Source organism: Pipra filicauda, unplaced genomic scaffold (genome assembly GCF_003945595.2).
Source record: "Pipra filicauda isolate LSUMZ 115617 unplaced genomic scaffold, ASM394559v2 scaffold38_size3968069_pilon, whole genome shotgun sequence".
NCBI lineage: Eukaryota > Metazoa > Chordata > Aves > Passeriformes > Pipridae > Pipra > Pipra filicauda.
In genome coordinates, this window is record NW_024104520.1 from 943,457 (window position 1) to 961,820 (window position 18,364).

Here is an 18,364-nt window from a genome sequence, read left to right on the forward strand (position 1 = left end):
GACAAAGGTAAAAACTTTAAACTTGTTTAGAGAAAATAGAACCTCTTTTCGGACTTCCTGTTAAAAACATGCAAGTGAACAGATAGGACAGTTTTGCATCATGTCAAACGATTCATGTTCACTTAAGAAGGAAAAATGTTAATCCTAACTTCAGGTATGACATACTGTCATTCAGTAATGCTCACTACAGATCTCCTCCAAAGTACTAGTTTGACCTGTCTTTAGTAGATGGATTCATTTGTCAGCAGGTTGCATGGTGTGAAATATCTTTAACACTTGACAGTAGCTTGTAATTTGATAAGTCAGTTGGGTGTATATAAAAAAACAACAGCAAGATTGAGACATCAAACACAAACTGATTTTTCCTTTTATACAGGATTTCTGCAATGACAGGAATTACATTTCAGAAGAGACAAGGGTTCTTCTTTTGACAGGAAAGGTACTGTATTTTGTCAAGTTACAAGTCTTTGAATATTACTTGTTATTTCTAAAATGTTCTGGACTGCCATAGTTTAAAAATTATATTAAACGTTTGTGTACAGTAATTTTTGATTCTTTTATTTGATGACATAATTAATGCCTTGAGCATACTACCTGGTGAGTACACAACACCAAGATTCTTAACTGTGCACTGAGACACCGGTTCTTGATTACAAGTTTTTCCATTATTGACATAAGTGTGGCCTACAGTTATGATGCCTATACAGAATTGTGATACCAGCATTAGAGGTCTTAAATTTTCAATCGTAATATTTTTAATATAGCTATTAATGCTGTTAAATTCGTCTGCAATGTCTATAATCTTTTGAACATCTCATTTTATTTCAGGGAGTCCCTTCCAACTGGAGATATTCTATGAATCTAACATCCTATATTTGCATAGCACCTCTGGGAGAGGCTTTCCAAAACATAATGCAGAATTAGGTTCAATACAACAGTAGGAAATATCATAGAATCGTTGATTCTTGAAAAAGACCTCCAAGATCAAGTCCAGCCTTTGACCAAACACTACCCATATCAACTAAACCATAGCACTAAGTATTTCTTGAATACTTCCAGTGATGGTGACTCCACCATCTCCCTGGGCAGTCCATTCCAATGTTTGACAACTCTTTCAGTGAAAACATTCTCCCTAATGTCCAGCCTGAATTTCCCCTGGTGCAGCTTCAGGCCATTTCCTCTCATCCTGTCGCTCGTTGCCTGGGAGAAGAGAGTGACCCCCCACCTGGCTACAGCCTCCTTTCAGGCAGTTGTACAGAGCGATCAGGTCTCCCTTGAGCCTTCTTTTCTCCAGGATAAACAACCCCACCTCCCTCAGCTGCTCCTCATGGGACTGGTGCTCCAGGCCCTTCACTAGCTTTGTTGCCCTTCTCTGGACTCACTCAGCACCTCAGTGTCCTTCTTGTAGTGAGGGGCCCACAACTGGACACAGCACTTGAGGTGAGGCCTCACCAGTGCCAAGTATAGAGGGACAATCACTTCCCTTTTCCTGCTGGCCACACTATTTCTGATGCAGGCCAGGATGCCATGGGCCTTCTTGACCACCTGGGCACACTGCTGGCTCATGTTCAGCAATTGTCAGCCAGCACCCCCAGGTCCTTTTGCACTGGGCCACTTTCCAGCCACTCTTCCTCCTGCCTGTCCCAGCACTTGGCCTTGTTGAACTTCATGCCATTGGCCTCAGCCCATTGATCCAGCCTGTCAAGATCCCTCTGCAGTGCCTTCCTACCCTCCAGCAGATCAACACTCCCACCCAACCTGGTGTCTTCTGCAAACTGACTGGGGATATTTGATCCCCTTGTCCAGATCATCAGTAGAGGTATTAAATAGGACTGGCCCCAAAGAGGGCCCTGGGGAACCCCACTAGTGACCAACCACTGCTGGATGTCACACCGTTCACCACCACTCTCTGGGCCTGGTCATCCAGCCAGTAAAGAGTGCACCTGTCCAGGCCATAGCTGCCAGGTTCTCCAGGAGAATGCTTTGGGAGACAGTACCCAAGGCTTTACTGTAGTCCAGGCAGACAACTTCCCCAGCCTTTTCCTCATCCACTAGGCAGGTCACCTGATCGTAAAAGGAAATCAGGTTGGTCAAGCAGGACCTGCCTTTCCTAAACCCACACTGGCTGGGCCTGATACCCTGGTTGTCCTGTAAATACCATGTGATCATGCTCAGGATAATCCATCCCATAACCTTCCTGGCCAGCAAGGTCAGGCTGATAGGCCTGCAGTTCTCCCAGATTCTCCTTCCAACCCTTCTTGTAGATGGGTGTCACACTGGCTAACCTCTAGTCATCTGGGACCTCCCCTGTTAACAGGACTGATGATAAATGATGGAGAGTGGCTTGGCAAGCAATTCTGTCAGCTCCCTCAGTACCCTCAGGTGAATCCCATCCAGCCCCATAGACGTGAGCATCTAAGTGGCACACCAGGTCACTAACTAGTTCCTCCTGGGTTGCAGGGGATCTATTCTGCTCCTCGTTCCTGTCTACTAGCTCAGGGGCTCGGTAGCCTGACTATATCTGATCTTTCTGTTAAAGACAGAGACAAAGAAGATATTAAGTACCTCAGCCTTTTCCTTATCCTTGGTGATGGTGTTCCCTTCCATGTCCAATAAAGCATGGAGGTTTTCCTTGGCCCTCCTTTCGTTGTTAATGTATTTGTAAAAACACTTTTTATTATCTTTCATGGCAGTGGCCAGATTGAGTTCTAACCTATTATATTTACATATTTGTGATATATTTAAATATTGTATTATATAGTTATACACAGAAAGCTGCTGTAGAAGTAAACACTATCTATTTGGGGTTCTCTGATACAGTGGTAGTGGTTTAGATCTTGCTACGGCTGGTGAATTGACTGATGTGATGAGGCTGAGTAGGCAGCAGTAAGTTTTTTATTTTGTCTCTGGAGAGGAGTTAAGGAAGTTTTCGTAACTGGCACATCACATTCTTCATGTAATTTTACATTTCCTTAGAGACACAAGTTAATAAATTAAGACATTCCCACAAGAAAAAGTCATTCCCATGTGTGGAAGTTATGATGGAGCAGGCAGGAGAACGATTACAGACGCTGGAAAACAGTTGGCTAACAAAAAAAAGCAACAATCTCCGTAGAAGTGACCTGTTACTGGGTGCAGGTTCAGTAGCTGCACCATTCTAGTGCTAATTCTGCGCAGCATTTACTTAAACATATTACTCCTATAATGCAATAATTTATTTGCTCAGTTTACTGCATGTCCAAAGGAGGACAACAAAACGAGTGAAGGGTCTAGAGCAAGGAGCAGCTGAGGAGAGCACAAGTCTTACAAGGAGCAGCTGAGGAGAGCACAAGTCTTACAAGGAGCAGCTGAGGAGAGCACAAGTCTTACAAGGAGCAGCTGAGGAAACCGGGGTTGTTTATCGTTCCCCTCTTTTAACACAGGGCTCTGGGGGTCCCAGAGCCCATCATCAGTGTTGAAGACAGAGGCAAGGATGGTGTTAAATGTTTCTGCTTCGTCACCCTCTGCTTGTGAGGTGACCAGCCCCATTCAGTAATGGCCCAATGTTCTCTCTGATCCTCCTTTTGCTGTTAACATATTCGAAAAAGCCCATTTTGTGTCCTTCAGAGTGCTGGCCAACTTGAACTCTAATCAAGCTTTAGCCATGTGAATTTTCTCCCTATGGTGGTGAACAGCACCGTAGTGTACAGCATCTCTGTAGCACTCCCATGCAGTCTGTCCTTGCTTCCAAAGGCTGTACACTTTCCTTTTCTGACTAAGTTCCAGAAGAAGATCCCTGCTCAGCCAGGCTGGCCTTCTGCCTCACTTGCCTTGACTTTTTAGACTTTGGAATTGCCTGCTTCTGCACTTTTAAGAGATGGTTCTTAAAAAGTGGCCAGCATTCATGGATCCCAGTACCTTCAAAGGCAGATTCCCAGAAGACCTTACAGAAGCCCAAAGTCTGCTGTCCCCATATACAGGGCCAAAGTTGGCCATAAGGCCGAGGGCAGTTGATCCAGAAAGATCCTATAATTCCTTGTAGAATTACTCATTGGTGGTGGTGTCCTGGCTGGGTGGTTGATAGTAGACTCCCACAATATCCTCTTTGTTTGCTTTTCCCTTCATCCTTACCCAGAGGCTCTCAACTCTATTACCTAACATTTTGGCTGTTGTTGAAACTTCTCCAGCTGCTATCCCTTCAAAGCACGAGAGAGAGCAAGGCAACTGATAAAGTGCTGTTAAATTATGAGAAATAAAAGTAGGATAGACAGTGGGTTTTAAGATGAGGTCTGTAGCTTTAAACTGATGGCATTGTGATCAAGACTTTTAATCCAGAAAAAGTATTTTAAAATATTCAAAGTATTTTAAAAATGGAATATTGTCATTTTTAAAGATCTAAACATTTTCTTCCAGCCAAAACCAACTGGTGTATTAGGTACAGTAAACAAACCATTATCTGCAACTGGAAGAAGACCATATATTAGAACTACAGGATCAGAGACTGGAAGCAGTGTAAACTCTGAGCTGAGTGCTTCTGCAGGAAACAGGTCAAGGTAACGGAGTTTGAAGTTTCTTTCATCAGCTATTTACTTCCTTTACTTGCAAGTTTTAGGACAGAAGATGATTTGGTTTTAAAAAATATGTTAGTTCTCAATAGGTAAAGTCTCCATATTGGTTCAGTTTATGGGGTTGGGGTCTTTTTGTTTCGGGTGGTTTTTCTAGAAGACAAAAATTCAGTGCAGTGTTTAGCTGTGTCTTGCCTGTAATTGCATATAATACCACAGAGGAGACACTATACTGCCTGAAATTTTGGTGGTTAATAATCATTTTTACATCAGAAAAATGTATTAATTGAAGAGAGCAGCCGTAATTAGTACTAAAAAGATTTTGCAGCTTGCATATTTTTTATGTATAAATTCTGATTAATCCTGATTGGTTACAAGCATCTTTTTTGATGAAAACTTTGTAGATTAAATATTCTGATCTATTTAAGATTAAGAATGTTTAAAAAGACCTTGGCAAAGGAGACCAGGATCTCAGTGGAAAGATGCAACATATGTTTGCAATATTCAGTGTCTCTTTTAGTAAGCATTATTTTTATGTGAATCCAGAGTTTCAAAATTTATTGTAAATCTGGAGAAACAATTTACAGTTTCAAATTTTAAAATTGTTTCATTTGTTTTGCAATTGGCTACCTGGCTAAGATAAAGGGTTAAAGAAAGCAGGTAAAGTCAGCTCTAGTTGCTACAATTCATAAGGTCAAAGGGAAGTGTAACTCCATTCAGAATTTGTTTCGTAAGTGTGCATGATATATATTTAATAGTCTTGTTTATTTTTTTAACTATTTTGGTTTTAAAGCTATTATATGTTTGTGTAAATTAACTTGAAGTTTTAGCACTGTTGGTGTTCATTCTTCACTACCTTTTCTACTATCAGCTTTTTCTGTCTGGAAAAAGAAACACAGCCTCTTTTAGAGCTCTGGTCTTAAGTTTGCAAAAAGCAAGATGGTGTGTCTGATGAGGGATTTGGCTCAATGACTAGCCAATTCCTTTCAAACCTTTCCCATTTCTGGGAAAGAAAATCTAAATGTGGTCTCTGGCAAATTCAATTATTTTTAAATTAATTTAGCTAGTTTGTATTGATTCCCCCCCCCTTTTTTTTAAAGTAATTCCAAACATTTTTCTTCTTTTCTGTGTATTTTGGTTTTATTTTGTATTCAATTATGCTTCCAGGGAACAAAGTTCAGATATATCAGAAACCGGGGTCAGTGAAAATGATGAAAATCCTGTGAGGATTATTTCAGTCACACCAGCAAAGACAGAACCTGTGAAAAACAAGGTATGTCTGGGGATTTTATGGACTGTATGTCTGTAGTAAGCTTGGCATTGGGAGTTTATTCAGTACCCATCACTGCAGGTGGTCTCTGAGGAACTGGTCATATCCAGTTTCATTTCCCGTAGTTCTGCCGGTTTCCTAGCCTGAGAGAAGACCCCTTAGTTTTAAAACTGCTGTTTATTTTATCTAGAGTAATTCCTAGAGCTCATGTAAATGGACTTTGTTCTGTTCTAAAATTCCAAAATATTCCCACCTTTATTCTGTGTTTTCCAGCATAAGTTAATAGTAAGGCTGGTATTCAGAGTGAAGGTTCAAATGTGTAGTAGCTTTAACTTGAAGATACTGCCAGGAAAATGTCAAGTGGTCCTATGGCGTGAAATAAACAACTAACTTTTGGATCTAACTGAAATGTTACTTAAACTTTTTAAAATATTTTTATGCTTCTCCCCCCTTCCATTAGAGAGTGAACAACATGTGTAAATCATCATTTTTTAACCTCTAAACCGTACAGTAAAATGAAGTTTAACACAGTTGAGTCCTGCACCTGGGATAGATTAAGCTCAAGCAGCTGTACAGCACACTGGGTCTGCCTGGCTCGAGAGTAGGTTGGCCAGGAAGGACCTGGGGGACCATTTCCCGTGGACAACCAACACCATGTGGGTCAGCAGAGTGCCTTGGCAGCAGTGAGGGCAAGCTGGGTCTGGGCTGTGTCAGCAGGAGCATAGCCAGCTGAGTGAGGGATGCCGTTATTCCACCCTATTTGGCATTCAGTAGGCCATACCTGGAATGTTGTGTCTGGAATACTGTATCCTCTCCAGTTTGACATGGATATTGAAAAACTGGAGAGCTTTGCAGGGGGCCACCAAGGTGATAAAGGCTTGGAGATGTCGTATTGAAAGGTTGAAAGTGTTGGGTTTGTTCTGCGTAAAGAAGAGAAGCCTTGGAGAGGATCGATCAGCCTTTCAGTATCTGGAAGGTATTTATGGAAAAGATGGAAGCATTCTTCTCGAGGCTGCATGCTCACAGAACAAATGGCTACAGCCAGAAGTTGCTTCAGGGGAAATTCTATCTGGATGCAAGTGAAAAAAAAAATTAAAAAAATCTACATTGTGATAGTGGTATAGGCTGCCCAGAAAAGTGGTGAAATGTCACTGTTCACAGCTTGGCTTGTCAAGGGCCCTGGATAACCCCTGAGGCCCTGCTTGCATCAGAAAATTTGACAAGATGGTTTCCAAAGATCACTTTCAACCTGGATGGTTCAGTGATTTAAAATAGATTTTTGTAATAATGTAGGGATACTTAGATGGATTATGCTGTACACATTTTAAGAAGTTAAATATCTGCTCAGTCTCTTTTGATTAGAAGAAATCAGAGTAATAAGCAGGTGGTTTGGATTTATACCATCACATAGAAAAGTTAGGGAAAGTGTATATAAAGTAAATTTTCAAAAATGATTTCCAGGTTCTTGAAGTTGAAATTTCAAAGAGTGGTTATCTGTAAAGTTCTTATGAATAGCAATTGTAAATGTCTGCTATGAAGCTGCTAGACCAGTAATAAAGATTACAGAGACTGCCTGACTCATTTGAACACTTAAGAAATAATGATAGAATGTTAAACAAAAAAGGTCCTTGGTTCAGACACAGTGCTTAGAATAGTGAGTGACGTTAATTGGTTTGTTTGAAATTGCTAAGTCATCCCAGCCATACTTCTTTAGTACCCTTTTCTCTACCCCTTCTCGTAACTGTTTTGGAAGTCAATGTTCAAATGAAGGCTTAGCATCCAGTTCCTTCCTCTTTGTTTCCATGTGAATACTGCTCTGTGTAGAGATGTACAGTGCCACCACCCTTTCTGTTTCACATGTACAGATGTGGCTTCATGGTATTTAATCATGTCCATTGCCTTATGCACTGTATGGAGAAAAACATGCATGTAGGCCATTCCTATTCAGGCATGACTGAATTAACAAAGACTGCAAGTTTCATTTATGGTTTGGTCTTACTTCCTTTATCCCCTGTAAGCCTTGAGTTTTTTTTACTGGCACTTAGGACTTTGGTAATCTGCACATTACTGAATGTTGGTCTCAAAATTTGCACATGTTCAAGTAAATATAATTTGCTGTATTGGAATCATTGTTTTTTGTTCCTCGGTTCTCTCCTGTCATTTGACAAAGAGGCAGTAAAAGGAGCTTGTCCAGAAGAACCGTCATGGGAGGAGCTGAAATTATTAGTCTTACCGTAATCTCTCTCTCAAGCAACTGAAAGGTTCATTGGGTGCAGATATTACAGATGATTCAGAAAATCTTTTTGCAAGAAGAATGTCCAAAATCCCATCAAGTAAAAAACTTTTTACTAGGTCTAAGACCATGTGATGTGTTTTACAAGAACACTTAAGAAAGTTTAAAAAGCCTCTTATTTCTGTTGGAGGGAGGTCACAATTTGAGTTTGCCTTTGGGAATCATTTTTCCTTCCAATTCATGACTTTTATTTTCTAGGAGATTAATTCTGATCAGGCTACACAAGGAAACAGCACTGAACGTGGGAAAAAAAGAACAGCAACAGCATCTGGAACTGAGAATATTCATCAAAAAACAGAAGAAAAAAGTGTAGATGAAACAGGCCCATCGCTAGCAGCAAAAACCAGAAGAGGGCGACCAACCAAACCGGAACCTCAGGGTACCACTGCAAAAAATGAGGAAACAAATAAACCACCTGTCAGGGGAAGGAAGAGAGCAGCAGCCAATCAAGAAAGTCCAGGGAGTTTAGAGGCAGGTAATGCCAAAGCACCAAAACAGCAAGACACAGCGAAAAAGCCAGCGGCAGCACAGAGACAAATTGATCTACAGAGGTAAAAATAAATAAATAATGAAATGCATTGGTGGGGTGGTCCTTTCCTGTCTCAAGACCCTGCATTTGCAATTATAACAAATCTAGAATAGCTGAGGGCACAACTAAACCACAGTGGACACCATGATCCACCGTGTGTCATGTTGAGTTCTAACTTTCAAAGTAAGTAGGGGAAGGCAGCTGGAATTGGAGAAATGAAATTGTTTAATCGGAACAAGATAAACTTACCTGTTTTCACCAGTTTGGTTTTTTTGTCTGTTGCATCCTGGTTCCCCTTACTAGCATTGCTGTGTAAAAGAACAAAGAGCTAAAAGATTTTTCAGTGCATTCATTAATGCCAGGTACACAGGCATTCAGGTACTCTGCTCTGCTTCATTGATAGCAAAGACTTGATAAATTACTATCTTTAATGAACAGAAAAAGATTGTAATTCTAACTGTAACTATTTTCTGGTCTTTTGGGTCTGTGCTTGTTTAATATTAACAGGATTTTAATATCTGTTTTAAGTAAATCAAAATTTGAAACTGCATAAACTACAAAACAGCTCTTGGATGATAATTTATTTTTCTATATTCTGGTGTTTAAATGTGTTGATTTGATTTCCAGTGTAAGCAAATTATAAATGTGCATAAATACTGAGAAGTTTGTTTTGCTGGATCTGATACATTAATAACTTCAATGCAAAAGTGGTAGAGCAGTAAGGTCAGCAAACCAGTGTGCTGTAAAAAATCACAAATTAATCTAAAGGAAGAAAGTATAATTGGAATAGTTTCTTTCTGAAGACTTTGTTAAGTTCAAGATCTTGCAGAGAACCTTGATCAAAAATAATTACCTTTTATTCTCAAAGCAAGGTTTATACAGTAGTAAAATGTTCAGTCTGTGAAGTGTCATGTTTGTGTACTGCTTTGCAATGCTTGTTTTATACAAGAAATTAAGTCTTCAGAACAAATTGCACTATCCATAGCCTTTAATAAGCCACTTGTATCAGATAGCATCTTTAAAATATGTAATGTCTCAGTGTTTCTTGGACAAAATACCAAAACATTGTTAACGTTTTTCAGAAGCCAGGTGCTTGGAAGTGATGGAGATTCACTGTTGGAGATAGACTCAAGTCCAGAATACTCCCAAAATGCAATGGATCTTTTTAAGGCGTGTGGGAGCAGCCAGGAAGATACTGAGGATACAGAGATAGCAGAGGGAGGCTTCCTTAAGGTGTAGCAGGCATCGTATATAGGACAATTCTCTGGGTTTTTTATTGTAGCTTATACAGTAAGAAGTCAAAGAAATTTGTCATCTAGGAAAAAATGTGTGTAAAAACAGCTGTGTCTGATAGGTTTCTTTGCTTTTAAGTAGAAATATACAAGTTACTGTAAATACTTGGAAAACATTTGAAGTAGTGCTTGTTCTGAAATAAGAGGGGCTATTTTTATAAACCTGGGTAATTATAGTTAATTAGAACAAGTTACTGTTCTTATTCTCAATTCCAGTGAAAGCATTAGATAACTGTATTTTTGTTTATGCTGAAAAAACATTCCTCAGTTGTGGAATTATGAAATGCACAATTCGACTTGTCTGTTTCAGAGTTTATCAGGAAGTTGTGCTGAACAGTAACGAAATTCAGCTGTATTCAATTAATTACGTAATTGTGGAGAAGAGATAAGATAGAGTTGGAAGAATCACAGTATGAAGACTGTAAAAGCCAAAATGTAAACAATATTTGGTAGGATTTGATTCTGAATCAATTGTAATTTCAATATCCATACAGTTAACTTGTATTTTCCTTTCTGCCCCCATATAGGTAAAAAGAAAACTTGCTCGAAAAGGGAGGAAATGAAGGCCAAATAAAGGCATGCTCCAAGCTTCTGCAAAACTAGGATTCAGAAATTTCCTGTACAGGAACTGAAATTACTTCAAAACACACAGCTTTCAGCTCTGAAACCAGAAGGAAAACTATGCTTCCCTTTCACATGAAATTAATCCTTCTCAATGGAAATGTAAAGCAGAAACTCTTGAGAAAGAGGCTAAAAGCATCTGTACTTATTTCCCCAGAGACTTTTTTTATGAAAAGTCAATAATTAAGCAAATTGCTTAACACTTGGTTCCAGTTCCTGCATTCTGGAGTTTAAAAGTGTATTTACACCATTAATTTTCATGCTGCATTTTTTTTTAAAGAAAGTCAGAGAAAGTCCTTACACTGACATTGAAAATTCATGATCCTAGAGCCAGGTATTCCCATGTTTCACAGAAAAGGTAGAAGTCTACTGAATGGATTTTAAACAAGACTAGAGTCAAAAAAAAAATCACAAAAAAATTTTTTTTGCTTTACCTTTGGAGACTGTTTTATGTATAATTCTTTCTGCCTGCCTACTTTTCTGCAAAAATAAGATGTACAGATTTCAGTTCCCTGCTATGAAAAGTCATGTGGTGGCAATTTTATAAATGTTGCTTTCTGATTTTTATCAGAGTGGGAAAGTAATCACTTAAAATTATTATTAATTCGCAAGTAGACATTTCATTTTTTAATTTCCCCCTCCATTTTAGTTTAATATAATTTGCAATAATTGTACATATTGATGTTTGTTTTATAAAAACATATATCACTTTTAAGTGTTTTTACTCCTGCGGTTCTGTTGGAATATTCTAAATTTTAAAGGAGTAAAGACAGTCCAGCATTTGATTTTATAATGTTTGTCACCAGATTTTTATTATTGATGTAAAGAAAAAAAAAATCAATTTTTAAAAATAGTTGGACTTTGGCAGCTTTGTAAGGAAAGTTGGAAATGTTTAGGATTGCTCTCAATTTTAAGCATTGTGCTGATTGGAAGTAAGTCTGTTTTGCATTTTGTCTTCCTGTCCAGGCTCATTTTTTAATGTTTATTTTAGAAGATTGTTGCATCAATATTATGTTTCCTGGCATTGTTCAGCATAGATACAGTGTACACTTTTATGTACACATGATCATATTTAAGTTTGTTGCATAAAATAAACGCTTCTAGGTGTCACATGGCGGTCTTTTTTTAACTTTTTTTTTTTCTTTCACAGAATACAAATTGCTATATCTGTGCATAGACTTGGACATTCATAGAAATACTGTACGGAGCAAAGAAGTTGTAATGCAGACAGTTACGTAGCTTAAGAGACAAGTTTTTTAGGTAAAGTTACAGTGCTTTATCTTGTGAAGGGGGTTGGTCTGCAGAGTGACAGTGAAGAGTTTGCTTTGTTTCCCAGTGCCTCAGTTCCCTATTTGTCTTCTGCTAATTGTTTTGAAATCCCTGGATTCATTATAGAAGAGCTGGATGCTGGTGACATTAGTTAAGGATTACTTGTCCTCCTAAAATGGGTTGTGTGCTCTTGAACAATGAGTAAGTCTTTCTTACCGAGTGTAACAATGTGTGTTATTTTTCCTGTCTAACAGAAAATGAGACTGTGCATAAAGTGGTGTGTGCAGCTCTCCTTCTAAAGCAATCTGTGATGCTTTGACTTGAGGGATTTGAAATGCTTTTTACAGAGGGAGACCAGGAGATTTTAAAAGCATTTAATTATGCATCCATCAGGAGTTTGATTTCTAAAACTGAAATCATTTCACAAGATAGATTTACTGATCATAATGCAGTTTCTTTTTAGGCTCTGGTCAAATAGTTCTCTCTCATGAAAGTTACAGCACTTTGATTTAAACTAATTTTAAAATGTTTTAGTTTGAAGTTTTTGGGAAACCTCAAAAAGAAACTTGCTTTTAGAAATGAGTTCTGGTACCTAATGGTGTGCCTCTAACAGTGATTTGAAATCTGGACTTGACAAATCTTGCAAATATTCAGATTTGTTTCCAAAAGCTTTGATTTTTGTGAAGTGGATAACTTTTTGATTTTTTTCCTTTTTTTCGTTTCTGTTCGGTTATATAATCAGTTCAAATGTCAAGTTACTCGAGGAATCATGATAGAATAATTTAGGTTACAAGGGGTTTCAGAAGGTTCAGTGCCATGCTCAGAGCAGAGTTTGCAGTTGTCTTTCTGCAAATGGAGTCTCTTTCTCCTGTGTTTTTTTAAGTGGACATCTGAGTTACTTCTACATGTTGATTATCAATGGAATCATTTGGTACATTCATGAAGTAAATTATGCTGGGCAAAATGCAGCTTTGAGCCAAAATGCAGCTTACAAAAACTATAGGAAATGTCTAGTGGTGATCCACTGGTTTCTTTTCAGAACTTACCCCAGACAAGGTTATGTACAGCATTTCTCTGCCTGCCCCCACTTTTCCGTTGCCAAAGTCCTGAGAGCAGCCGTGGTGCTGTTCAGGGTTGCCTCAGTGATGGACACCTTTCTGTCAGAGCAGTGTCCCCGAAGGCCAGGGGACACTGAGCAGTCACAGCACATTCATAGAATCACAGAATGGGCTGAGTTGGAAGGGACCCAAAAGGATCATCAAGTCCAACTCTTAGCCCTGCACAGGACCATCCCAAGGGTCACACCATGTGCCTGAGAGTATTGTCCAAACACTTCTTGAACTCTGTCAGGCTTGGGGCTGTGACCACTTCCCTGGGGAGCCTGTTCCAGTGCCCAAACCCCCCTCTGGGGGAAGAACCTTTTTCTAATATACAACCTAAACCTCCCCTGACACAACTTCAGGCCATTCCCTTAGGTCCTGTCCCCTCCTCTTCCCCTCACAAGGAAGTTGTAACTGCAATGAGATCTCCCCCTCAGTCTCCTCTTCTCCAGGCTGAACAGAACAAGTGACCTCAGCTGCTCCTCATACAGCTTCCCCTCAAGGCCCTTCACCATCTTTATTGCCCTCCTTTGGACGCTCTCTAAGAGTTTCATGTCTTTCTTACATTGTGGTGCCCAAAACTGCACACAATATTCAAGGTGAGGCCTCCCTAGTGCAGTGCAGAGCAGGACAATGCCCTCCCCTGACCAGCTCAGCCTGGATACAGAAAGCACAGACATCATTTTTATACATACATAATTTATGCATTGCTAGTACTTATGAGGCTTTAAAAATAAACTCTGTTGAAGAGCAATCAGAATAAAACTGGAGAATGGGAGGCAAATTATTCAAAAAAAGGTGTGTGGGGTTGTACATGGCCATACATGGGTTTTCAAATGTTTTACATCAGAGTGAGGATTTTCTCATTGTAATAAGGGAACTGATGCTCAGAGTTCTTCCCTTGTTAATGTGCGATAAAGAGAAAGCCCGATAAAACCCAGTCTTTATGGCTTTTACCCAGTGTAGGATTTAGAGGTGCTGAGTTTCACATTCAGTTACATAGTTAGAGCCAAGTTCTTATCATCTTTAAGTTCTCATCTTCATAAATGTGTGGCTGTGTTTCTTAGCAGACATACAGTTCTTTCTGTTTCTTTGTGTTCTCTGATGCCTGGAGTGCATGGCTTTCATCACAGTAAGACAGGAAGGCTCTTCTGAGAACATACGTTGTAACATACTAAATTAAACCTCTACCACTCAACAAAACTAAATCTGAATAGTTGTTTTGGATAAAATAATAATGTTGTCTAGAGCAATCTTAAACAGGAAAAACAGTATGCATTACAAACCTTTTCTGCACATGCTGACAAGCCCTGTAAGTTTTAGAACTGATAAATAACAAAACCTTATCTAAAATGCACTTCCAGCTTTTAGATACTTGGCTCACATTGTTGGACCAAGTTCAGCATTAAACTGGCTCTTGAGTGTCAAATTAACTAGTGGGGCTGTCACAGCTGAGCTGTTTCCTCTGAAGATACAGAAAGATATGGTATCACCAAACATTTGCAATATGTAGGAAACTTGCTTCTTAAAGAAATCATCCATGTGCAACCTAGTTCTCTTGCATGTGTGCTCCACTACTGTATTTATCAGCAGTCATAGTTCTGTTTGTGCTGGGAAATCAAGTCCCAAATTGGTGGTCAAGGAAATAGCCCAGACTAAAACTGGACTATGAAGTCGACTTTCCAACCAGGCTGCAGGTGTGCATAGCTGATAACCAAGCATTAGTCACAGAGTAACTGGTCTCAGCCCAAGGAACAGGTTTGCACAGGGAATAGCAAGGTGTTAAAAGGCAGTAGCAAAGTTCTGTACAGCAGCACTTGGTGGGTGCCTTGACGCCCTTGAAGCTTAAATTACTGGCGAGGAGGGAATCATCCTGCTGATGAGTACCCCAGGTAGTCAGACGGCCAGAAGAAAGCTTAAACAGTAAGATAAAATACTCTTAAACTTCAAAAGCCAGCAGCAGCTTCTGTTCTTTAAGTTTTTTAATCCAGACATTCCCTGGATCGATTTGCCTCCATTCCTGGAAGGCAGCAAACAAGACCAGACTTCTCAGGAGAAGAACTTGGAAGTCTGGGTACGCAAGCAGAGGTGGTTGCTGACAGCCTCTCCCTTCCCTGCTGTACAGCATGAGTCAGGGGAGTGGGTCCAAATTTCCTGTTCCTGTAGTTTACTACATGAGAGACCAAAGGGTGTGAGTGACCCAGTTTCTCCCTTCAATCTCACACTCTGTGATCTGCTTCTAACTGCAGGTGGCCAGTTCCACAGCTCCCATCAGAGATTCCTTAGCACCGAGTCAGTGTGGTGACCCGCAGGATGACTACTTTCACAAATCTGACTCCCTGGTATACTTCAAATTCAGAGTAGGAACATCCCTCACTCCAGGGAAGTTCGCAGCCTTATTTTTTTGCACTCTAAAAGGAGATGAGCAAGTTTTTGGCATGTGCACCTGCTTGTAAAGAAATGAGTGGGACTACAGGCAAAAGCTTGTTGCAGTTCAGACAACCTCCTGCTTGCCTGGGCTGCAAGAGCCGAAGGCACAGCCATGTGTCCTCCAGTAGTTGGTAGGAGCAGCATCACACCTGAACTCAGACAGCATCACATGCCAAAAGGTGCTGTGAGCATGTTCTTTGCTGCCTTGGTATCATATCAGGCAGTGTGCAGTCATCATAGCACTGCCCTGGAAAAAGTCTTGTTAACCTGATGGAAACACCTTTCTGACCCACAACAGGGCATCTTCTCCCTGCCTAGTGAAAGTCATGACAAACTTATCAGGGGGATGTCAGACAGCAGTGGCAGGTGTTACAAGCCAACAGGAGGAAGTTGGGCTCACGGTGACCTCTTCAGCTTTGGCAAGAAATGATTCTTAAGAAGCCGTTCAACTCTGAACCTGGAAGATTCCTCAACTGCGCAGCTACATCCATGGTCAGCAGAGCAGGAACATCCACAGGCAACACAAATGGACAGCCAACAGGAGAGACATGTCTGTTTTTCAGTGGGAGCACAGAGGTTATCCAAGCTAATTTTTAACTTGCTGAAGTTGTGCTGGCAGCAGTGCAGTCAGCAGTGTGCCAGCTCAGGCAAGAAGCATGACCAAATCGCTTTGGTACATTGAGCGTCCTCCTGCCACCCTGCCAGCCACGAGAGCTCAGATGTGTGTGCATAACGCTGCAAGACAGGTGTGTTCCAGAACAAGAAATACATGTTTTGCTCCTTAAGTTCAGGCATTTAATTCTTTCATTGCCCTGGAAACAGAAATCGATGTGTTGACTATGATGCACCAAAGCTTCTGAAGAAAGAGATGGTGGGTGATCGTGGCTGAGTTTCTCTTGGGTCCAATGGCTGTAAAGCAGGTGGGGAGTCACTGCGTGCTTTAGAAACTTCATAGGCAATCATCTGATTTCTTACCTTGGCATGGCACAGTTGCAATAGCCAGCATCTGGCTGGGCAGCGGGCACGTAGTCCTGCACCCTACCCCAGGGAAAGCTGGAACACACAGAATATTTTGCTCTGTGGTATGAGTGAAAACTGAGAATACCATTTACTTTGGCATATATTCAGGTGCCTCTGTATCATTCATCTCAGTACTGCCCCCAAACCAGAAACAAGCCAGGTTTGTGCTGGTGGCGGAGGTCTGAGCCATCAGTTATGTGCTGTCTCCAGAGTGCATGCAGGGTGCCCTGTGCTCCCTGCTGCCCACAGATAAGGTCTTCTCCACTTCCTGTGAAATTAGCAGAGGCTGTCACTTCTCAAGTAATTCAGGACATCACCTCCTTCCATACCTGAGTGTTCCCAGGAAAGGAGAGAGCAATTTGTAGTCTGGATAAATTATTCTGGATGGTGGTAGCAGCAACCATTGTTTATTCTTCCATATACTGTTACACCAGGACAGGATTCAGGCTGGGACATGGACAAGGAAGCTGCTATGCACAGTCTTGGTGTGGGTGTGACCACAATAGCTCTGTACCTTTCCTCAGTGCCCTTTCTGATCCCCTTTTCTCAATCTTCCAACTGCAATACATTGCTTCCCAGCTGTTCTTCCAGACTCCCTTTGCTGTATCCAACTGTGCCTGCACGTTGATCTTCTGCATTACCTTCTCATTTCCATCTACATGAGCTTAGCTTTGAGCATAAAAGGATTTGGGGAGAAAGCAGACTCCATGCCATGATTCATTTCTGATACTTGTGGGGGGCCTGCACTTCACAGTTTATCAGGCTCTGCTTTAGTAACAGGCTTTTCAGCTCTGCTTTTCCCACAAAGACCCGAAGTTCAGAGCAGGTATCCTCCCTATGTCAGCACTGGTTGCTGCTGTTACACCCTTTGTCAGATGGGGTGTTTCTCACAGTGCACCTGCCATGCAGGTTCTCTAACTTGTGTGTTACTGTGCTGTCACCCAGCCTGTGAGCCACACTGTCACCTCAGGAACTGCCTCAGAGTCTGTCAACATGCACTGAATAGCCAAATCTCCAGATGCTTGAGGAAAGTTTTTCTGGTTGTCTGGACTATAACAAGCTATCACAGGAGATCCAGCATCCCCCCACCCAGGAGGGTGTATTTTCAATCCTTTCTGGTTTCCAGTGTGTGAATCACCAAACCCTCATACACTGTACATAGAAGCTCACAGTGGCATTTACAGTCCTGTTGGGTTGACCATGAGGTACACACGGTCATCTCTGTGGCTTTCCAAGTTTCAAGGCCATTTTCCTGGTGAGATTTTAGAGTATCGGAGTATTTCCAGGCCAAACTTACTCCCAACCACTTAATACCAACCTGAGATCATGTCCCTTGTACATGACCTGGTCACAGCTAAAATGCCGGTTGCTGCATCCACCCCCTTAACTCATCCTCCCCCCAGGCTGTCTGTAAACTACTGCTCCCTGAGGCTTTTTTTTGTGCCTGTGGAAAGGGGGATGGGCACCACCAGTGCTGTGGCACCACTGCATCTCCTACACAGTTTCTCCAAGCATGTTGTGTCTGACCAGCACAGTGTTTTCCCACATAACCATCAGGTATTAGACACTGTTCGGTTATTTGTGAGGGCACTTCCACCCCCAGAGCTACAAGCACAGGTATAGGGGCCTTCCTATTAAATTTAGTAAGACCGACTTGCCGTCTTCTTCAGATCTCAGGAGCTCAAATCTATTTTTTACTTGGTCACTCTTCATTGCCTTGAAATGAAGGAGGGTTCCTCCTCCAAAAGACCACTTACCTAAGTGCCCAAGCCCCTTCCCCCTGCCATATGGGAACCACACCACATGCCAAGGATACTCTTAGTCTTTGCCGGGGAGCAGGGCAGGGTTCCTGCTCTAAGCATTTCCTTACGTGAATTGTTTCTTGAGGATGGTTTTGGATGCTGCCCAAAGCAGTTGGCCAAGATGATACCAGAATGTAATTTGATTCTGCATCAATGAGCTGCTTTCTTTCCAAAACATCGTAACTTTAAGCCAA

At 41.0% G+C, this 18,364-nt stretch overlaps 1 protein-coding gene across 5 annotated transcripts in view; it reads left to right on the forward strand.

The window, feature by feature from the left end:
• The window catches only part of PDS5A (PDS5 cohesin associated factor A), a 79,098-nt gene extending 67,297 nt beyond the window's left edge, over positions 1-11,801 (forward strand). For 3 of the 5 annotated variants that reach the window (XM_027731609.2, XM_027731612.2, XM_027731607.2), the window contains exons 29-34: positions 377-439; positions 4,393-4,532; positions 5,712-5,817; positions 8,306-8,658; positions 9,719-9,869; positions 10,456-11,659. In XM_027731609.2, coding sequence (XP_027587410.1) covers positions 377-439; positions 4,393-4,532; positions 5,712-5,817; positions 8,306-8,658; positions 9,719-9,869; positions 10,456-10,491 — 849 coding nt within the window. In that variant the 3' untranslated portion in view covers positions 10,492-11,659. Of the gene's footprint in view, positions 1-376; positions 440-4,392; positions 4,533-5,711; positions 5,818-8,305; positions 8,659-9,718; positions 9,870-10,455; positions 11,660-11,699 lie in introns of those variants that run through there. The other 2 variants (XM_039385002.1, XM_027731613.2) reach the window with 2 other exon arrangements.
• Positions 11,802-18,364: the final 6,563 nt, after the last annotated feature.